The 7,471-nt window shown below is 62.9% G+C and overlaps 2 protein-coding genes across 2 annotated transcripts in view; both read right to left on the reverse strand.

Annotated features, from left to right (window-relative positions):
• Positions 1-2,439: 2,439 nt before the first annotated feature.
• EMIHUDRAFT_453801 (hypothetical protein) lies at positions 2,440-4,035 on the reverse strand (the record flags this gene model as incomplete). The annotated part of the gene is made up of 8 exons (XM_005757061.1): positions 3,941-4,035; positions 3,576-3,778; positions 3,421-3,503; positions 3,180-3,215; positions 3,028-3,108; positions 2,778-2,954; positions 2,629-2,704; positions 2,440-2,548 (listed from the first exon to the last, which is right to left on the reverse strand). Coding segments are annotated over exons 1-8 (804 nt in total), but the record flags the coding sequence as incomplete, so codon positions are not given.
• Positions 4,036-5,842: 1,807 nt separating this feature from the next.
• EMIHUDRAFT_107599 (hypothetical protein) overlaps positions 5,843-7,471 on the reverse strand; it is a gene marked incomplete at both ends in the record, with an annotated part of 8,975 nt that continues 7,346 nt past the window's right edge. The window contains one exon of the mRNA XM_005757062.1: positions 5,843-5,957. Coding sequence (XP_005757119.1) covers positions 5,843-5,957 — 115 coding nt within the window. The remainder of the gene's footprint in view (positions 5,958-7,471) is intronic.

Genomic DNA, 7,471 nt, shown 5'->3' on the forward strand with positions numbered 1-7,471 from the left:
CTCGAGGAGGAGGAGAATCGCCGCGCGACCAGGGAGAAGTGCCGGCGCTGCTCGAAGATCGAGGATGGCGTTTCGGAGAACCGCAACCGCTTTTGCACGACCTGCTTCGAGAATCACGGCGACGGATGGCAGGCCCGCAAGGGATACGAGTTCAAGATTTTGCCCAACACGACCTGCTCTGCATGCGACGGTGCCGGAACCGTTGTCTCTGGCGATGCGCCCTTGTGGTCAGTCATGGATCGGGGTGAGTACAACCCTTTGAGCGTGCCATCGATTCTCGCAGTTGGAGGATCCATCGGGTCAGTGTACATCTGTGCACCCCCTTACACCCCGGACACTGACGAGAACAACAACCTTGGCGTTTGTCTCGTGGAGTCCGTCCTCTTCTTTGGCATTTTCCTGCCATCTCGTGTCACCAGTGCTGCCGTCGGGGCCACTTTCGTAGCAGGGAGCCTTCTCTTACTCGTCGGGACGGCTGGCTGTTGCGGCATGGCATGCACGGAGCCTCGGAAGACTTGCTCACTTTGCCATGGAGACAAGCAGGGTCGCGCCTGGGTGCATACGTCGAGTGGGCGCATCCTGAGCGCTTATGAGGCGAAGAACGGAATTTCGGACGGTCAGAACAAGGCGATGGAGATGATGGACACGATCTTGGCGGGAAATTGAAAGGCATGGCGGCGCACTTGTGACCGGTCACCCCTCCCCCCCGTCAAGCTCTCTTTGGGCCTCAAACTCCTCTGGCGTCGGCGCGCTGTCGGGCGTGCGTCCACGTGTGGCGACTCTGCGTTGTCCTCAGTCAGGCTTGTGAGTCTCGGCACATGGCATGTAGCATGATTGTGTGAGGCGTGGCGTTAGATGTTGAATCTGGTGGTACGTGCTTTTGTCGACATCCCTGTGTAAGTTCCAGTGCGCGCAACGAACGAAAGAAGAGAAAACAAAGAACGCAAACGAGGAATGGGACGTGGAGGGCTAGGCGCTCCGGCCTCCGCCCGGGGCTCTCGCCTCTGTCTGCCGAGAGGGGGCTACCCTCTGAGGTCAACGCCCTCTGTGCCGCGCCAAGACAGACCCTCGGCCAGGGACCCTCTGAGGCCAAAATCAGCCAAGAGAGGCCACAGAGGCGGCACAGAGTCAGAGTCAAACCCTCTGTGCCGCCAAGCCAGGGGTTCGACCCATCCTCAGAGGGGGGTCTGAGGCCTCAGAGCGTCTACAACCCCCTAGTGTCCGCCTAAAAAAGAAAGAAAGAAAACAGACAAACCCAAACGAGAGAAAGGCGAGTTGGTTAGTTAGGAAGGTGAAGAACAGCCAGGCTCGGACTGGACACCAACGCGGTACATGTACGGGTGGACGCTAAAGGCGAGTGAGAGTTTGCCCCGTGTATGGCGGCTCGGTCGCGCAGCCACCCGCTTCACGGCATCGTCTTGGGGTTGTGCTCGCGCGCTGGCCGACCTCGCCGAGCCGCTAGCGCGCGCGAGGGAGAGGCAGCCGGCATGTGCTTTGCGCCGTTTAGCGGCCGTGGAGGGCGAGCGCGGGGGATGCGCGCGCTTAATAGTAAGTGCTCATTGTGCGTGCTGTATGTGTCGGTCTGCACACTGTACAGTGGTCAGTGCCACGGGTGCCAGTGGGGTGTGAATGTGATCACTGACCCCCACACACTAAGGGATAGTCACGACCATGTGGGTGTCTATGTGTTTCCCTCGGGCAGTAGATTCTTATTTCATCGTCACAAAAAAAGCGCCGGTATTCACTTGCCAAAATTTCGCGACCCGGGGTGTTCGACCGGGCTCGACGTGGGTGAGCAGCCTGCCCCTCCCCTCCCGACAAAAACGAAGTTGAACCTTTTGCCTTGATTTTTCTCTCATGTTCACGGATACACGGTCGCCTCGAAAAATAAAATCATGCGACATGGGGAGAGGGAGAGCGAGCGTCTGTGCGGCGCGCTGCATGTGATTCGCCTCTCGCCGCGCCTCTACTCACAAGCGCGATAGGTCGCGGCCAAAGACGCGCGCCTTTGCCCAATCCACCGCAACCAGAATCCGGTTGCGCAGCCCGTACTGCTTGCTCAGGTAGACGCTGCGCCACAGCGCGAACCCCGCCTCCCCGGCCCCCTTGACCTTCTTGCCGCCCTCGTCGCCGCCGACCGCGATCTGGACGAGCGCCTCGCTCTTCCCGACGTAGGCGAGGATGCCGAGGTTGAGAAAGGTGAAGGGCGGCGCGAGCCCTTCCTTCGACCGGGCCAGGCTGCTCAGACCGTGCCGCAGCGTGCGCTCTCCCGGCGCTCCGGGCGTCAGCTTCGGCGGCCCGTCCCCGCCCCCGAAGTCATACCCGTCCGCGACGAGCCGCCCGAGGTAGGTGCCCGCCTGGGAAGCCACTTGCGCGGTGGCCGGGTACGGCGACCCGACGACGTGCGCGCAGTCGCCAAAGGCAAACACGCCCGGCGCACCCGCCACGCGCAGCCACGAGTCGACAGCGAGACGCCCCCGCGCCTCGTCGGCATGCGCCGCCTGGGCGGGCAGCGCCTCGGCCGTCCTCCGCACAAAATCGAGCGTGCCTAGCCATCAGCCATGAAGTGTGAACAATGCATTCTGCCAATCTTGGCCGATATCGGCCGAGTAACAAGGTCGAGCGTGCCGATGCCGGCTGCCCACAGGGAGAGGGAGTACCGGATCGTGGATCCGTCCGAGAGCAGGACCTCCTCCTCGGTCACCTAGTTAATGATTACTGACCACTCCTCATACACGTACTCATTGAGGAAAGAGCCGGACCTCCTCCTTGCCCACCTCCCGCACGCCCGCGCTCAGCCGCACTTCGATGGCGATGCCCTGCTCGTCCGACCGCAGCTTCTGCAGCGCCGCCTCCTGCAGGTCCCCGTCGAACGCCATCAGCACCTTGTCGGACGCCTCCAGCAGCACCACCCGCACGAACCGCTGCAGGTCCTCGTACAGCCGAGGGACGTCCTGCGCCACAATTGCAACTGGTTGATGACATCAATTGATGAAGTAGTTCACACTCGTACAGCCGAGGGGCGTCCTGCGCCACAAAGTCGCGCAGCTCGCCGCACAGCTCGACGCCAGTCGGCCCCGCGCCGATCACCACGAAGGTGAGCTTCTCCTGCTCAAGTACTTCAATACCGATGAATTCTTCAGTCACGGCCGGTAGCTCACCACGAGCGTCCGCTTCTCCCTCCGCTGCTCCTCGCTCAGGCCGGGCAGCGAGGCCTGCTCGAGCAACGGATGCCTCAAGTTGATCGTGGTCTGCCGCGATCTCCCCATATCTCCTCTCATCTCCGCATATCTCCCGACGAGGCCTGGCGTAGCCACATCTCCCCGCATCTCCTCTCATCTCCGCATATCTCCCGAGGAGGCCTGGCGTAGCCATATCTCCCCATGTCTCCTCTCATCTCCGCATATCTCCCGACGAGGCCTGCTCGAAGGCGTAGCCCAGCTGCTCGCGAAACGCAATCGCGTCCGAGAGCTGCTTCATGAACAGGCAGTGCTCCTTGACTCCTTTAATGAACAATTAATTAAATACTTAGTTAATTATTCATTAATGAATGAAGAGGCAGTGCTCCTGCACTCCTTTCACGCCAAACGTGTTTGTCGACGCGCCGACGGCCACGACGAGCAGGTCGTAGGGCACCTCGAAATCGCGCAACTCGCAGCTCACCCCCTCACACACCACGCTCTCGCAAGTGACCACCTTGGAGACGGTGTCGATGGCCGTCGCCTCCGCCTCAAAGTAGGTCGCCGTCGGGTTCGCCTCGCGGATTGGCTCGATGATGCTGTGGGGGCAGGAGCAGTGAGCAATAGTGGGAGTATCTTCTTTCCCAAGAGCTTGCTACTACTAAGTGAGCACACATGCAGCAGAGAGGGCGGGAGGGCAGGAGGTGCGGGCGGCAGCAGCGAGGGCAAGAGGGCAGCGGTGGAGAGCAGCAGCCGTGCACCTGCGCGGCTCCAGCGTGCCGAGGGCGGCGCCCGCGAGCATGGGCGTGAAGAGGAAGTAGTTGCGCGGAGACACGACCGTCACGTCGCACGCCGCGTTCTTCAGCTGCGAGAGCACCGCATTGGCGCCCCAACCCGAACCCAGCACGACCACCCGAGGCCGCTGTCCCTGTGGCGGAGAGCCACTTGAAAGGTAGCCGCCGCGAAAGAGGCTGTCGTCGAGAGCATCCAGACAGCGGCCGCCGACGAACCCGAGCCAGTCCGCGTCCTTCTCGAGAGTGCTCCACGCCTTGGAGAAGCGTCCTCGGCGACCCGGCTCCTCTGTCACCGCGTTTCGCGCCTCGAGGTTCTTCCTCAGCTCAGCTTCTGGCGCCTTCATGGTAATGGGCGAGGTCCGGAGCGGCACCAGCGAGGTGCACGCTAAGTGAAGCATGGCGAGTGCGGCGCAAGCTCCGAAGGAGACTGAGATCGGCCGATGTTCTCGAGGTTCTCGAGGTGATATATCCTTTGGCTGCGTGGGGATTCGAGGTTTTTAGGGGGTAGGGTATGGTGCACACGGCCCTGGAACCGCGACATACCCCCCCCACCCCCCACCCCACCACGAGCGTACAGTAACCGTCGTGTTAGGCCGTTGTCGTCTTCCGCGCCATAGCTCGAAAGGCAGAATCAAAGACATCGGCATCGAGCGCCGCGTTGAGGTCCGAGAAGAAGGTGGAGCGCGCGTGGACGAGGCAGGCCTCGCGATAGAGCATCGGTCCGTCCTGCAGGACCATCGTGGCGACAGTTTTGAGCGCCTTCAGCTTGCTGAGATCGTGGTCGTCGCCACGGAAAGCGTCGCTTGTCGTTATCGATGGCCCTGCGACCGCGCACCCCCCCCCCAGGGTCAGGGCTCTCTAGCCCGCAGCCCGATGCCAATCGTCCGGCCCGCTGGTGCGATTCTTAGCTCCCCGGCCCTGGGTGTGAGATTTTGCCGACTGCACTCCAAGAGCTCCAAGCGGCGTCGGAGGACGCCACTGTCGCCTAGACTCCCTTGCGTCACTACGTGCCTCCCCGTGTCTGTAGCCTGGCGTCTGTCTGTGCCCCGTCTGTGCCGCGTCCCGTGCCCCCGAGAGTCCATTTTAATAAGTCCAAGAGCTCCAAGTTTGTCGGAGGTTCGTGCAACGGCAAAACTGCTCTCGACCGCGGGTGGGCGAGAGAAGATTCATGTAGTTTTGCTGCATGCAAGGCCAAGGGCTGAGTGTCTTGTCTTGTGGTTCTGTGTGTCGCTCCTGTGTGACCGTCATCGCCTGTCTAGCGTCCACCCATACCGCGTTGGTGTCCCAGTCGTTGGTCGGACTGTGTTTCGCCTTCCCATCAATCAATCAATCAAGGGCTGGCGAGAGCGGGCAGGAGAGCGGAAATCGAAACACCGCGGAGCGCTTGGAGCACTTGTGCGGACTCGCGATTTCTGAAATGTTTGCAAGATATAGATGCCTTTTGTTGTGAAATTCTGAATGAAATACTAAATTCCCACCAAATCTGTTATACAGTGTATACAGTGCGCACCAGTCCCGTGCCAAGTGTTGTGCGAGAGAGCTTTGTCGTAAAATTCTGTATACAGAACTCTATTACCGAAAGTTCCGCTTACTCGAGGCCAATTGTTGGGCTCTATCTTACCAGGTCGGGACTCAGTCCAACCACATGTGCATTCGCTGCGAGGATCGAAGCTCGCGCGGCGCGCCGCAGCGGCGTGATGAGCCACGACGGCGTAATGAGCAACGGCGGCCCGCTGAGCGATGGCACGACGAGCGGTGCGTCTACGACGACTGCCGGTGCAGAGGTGGGCGCGAGCGGGACTGTTACGATCGGCGCAATGACCGGTCCCAGTCCCACCACCGCTCGAGCCGCTGTGCTGACGGTGGAGGTCACATTGAACCGCGAAAGCTGTCCGCAGTGATCTCGAATGCTGGCAGCACCGACGCATTGCTCGCGCTCGTAGCTGCCCACAGCACGAGCTTGAACCACATCCACGCTGCAAACCTGTGGAACAAACTGGGCAAGAAGCGCATCGAGCGGCGGCACGAGGGGCAGCTTGAGCAGCTTGTGCAGGGGACGCTCGACCTCATTCCGTCGTGCAATGCGCGAGCACTGGCGAATATAGCTCACGGCGTTGCAAAGTGCGGCCGGCGTTCGGGGGTGGAGCGCGCGCTGTACGCGGCGGTGGCGGAGGAGGCGGTGCGCGGCGGGCTGGCTGGCTTCAACCCTCAGAACCTGGCCAACACAGTGTGGGCGTATGCGACAGCGGGCGTGGCTGCGGACGCTCTGTACGCGACGGTGGCGGAGGCGGCGGTGCGCGGCGGGCTGGCAGGCTTCGATCCTCAGGCGCTGGCCAACACGGTGTGGGCGTTTGCGACGGCGGGCGTGGCTGCAGAGGCGCTGTACGCGGCGGTGGCGGAGGCCGCGGTGCGCAGCGGGCTGGCTCGCTTCAGCCCTCAGGAGCTGGCCAATACAGTGTGGGCGTTTGCGACGGCGGGCGTGGCTACGCAGGCGCTGTACGCGGCGGTGGCGGAGGTGGCGGTGCGCAGCGGGCTGGCGGGCTTCAGCCCTCAGAACCTGGTCAACACAGTGTGGGCATTTGCGACGGCGGGCGTGGCTGCAGACGCGCTGTATGCGGCGGTGGCGCAGGCGGCGGTGCGCAGCAGGCTGGCTGGCTTCAGCCCTCAGGCGCTGGCCACAACAGTGTGGGCGTTTGCGACGGCGGGCGTGGCTGCGGACGCTCTGTACGCGGCCGTGGCGGAGGCGGCGGTGCGCGGCGGGCTGGCTCGCTTTAAGCCGCAGGACCTGGCCAACACAGTGTGGTCATATGCGACAGCGGGCGTTGCTGCGGACGCTCTGTACGCGGCGGTGGCGGAGGTGGCGGTGCGCAGCGGGCTGGCTCGCTTCAACCCTCAAAACCTGGCCAACACAGTGTGGGCGTATGCGACGGCGGGCGTGGCTGCGGACGCTCTGTACGCGGCGGTGGCGGAGGCCGCGGTGCGCAGCAGGCTGGCTGGCTTCAGCCCTCAGGCGCTGGCCAACACGGTGTGGGCATTTGCGACGGCGGGCGTGCCTGCAGAGGCTCTGTACGCGGCGGTGGCGGAGGTGGCGGTGCGCAGCGGGCTGGCTCGCTTCAAGCCGCAGGAGCTGGCCAATACGGTGTGGGCATTTGCGACGGCGGGCGTGGCTGCGGACGCGCTGTATGCGGCGGTGGCGGAGGCGGCGGTGCGCAGCGGGCTGGCTGGTTTCAACCCACAGAACCTGGCCAACGCGGTGTGGGCGTATGCGACGGCGGGCCACTACCACCAGGTCCTACTTGCGGATTGCTCGCGCGTGATCAGCGACTCGCTTGCGCGGGACCCGTCGAGGTGGAGCATCAAAGCCCGCAATCAGCTGCACCAGTGGCAGCTCTGGCTCTCTCTTGAGCAAGGGGCAGACGCGCAGCAGCACCTCCTCTCCGAGTCCCAGCGCCAGCTCTGCTGTGACGCCATGCAAGACCGTCCAGTTACGATCTCGCG

Source organism: Emiliania huxleyi (assembly GCF_000372725.1).
Source record: "Emiliania huxleyi CCMP1516 unplaced genomic scaffold EMIHUscaffold_93, whole genome shotgun sequence".
NCBI lineage: Eukaryota > Haptophyta > Isochrysidales > Noelaerhabdaceae > Emiliania > Emiliania huxleyi.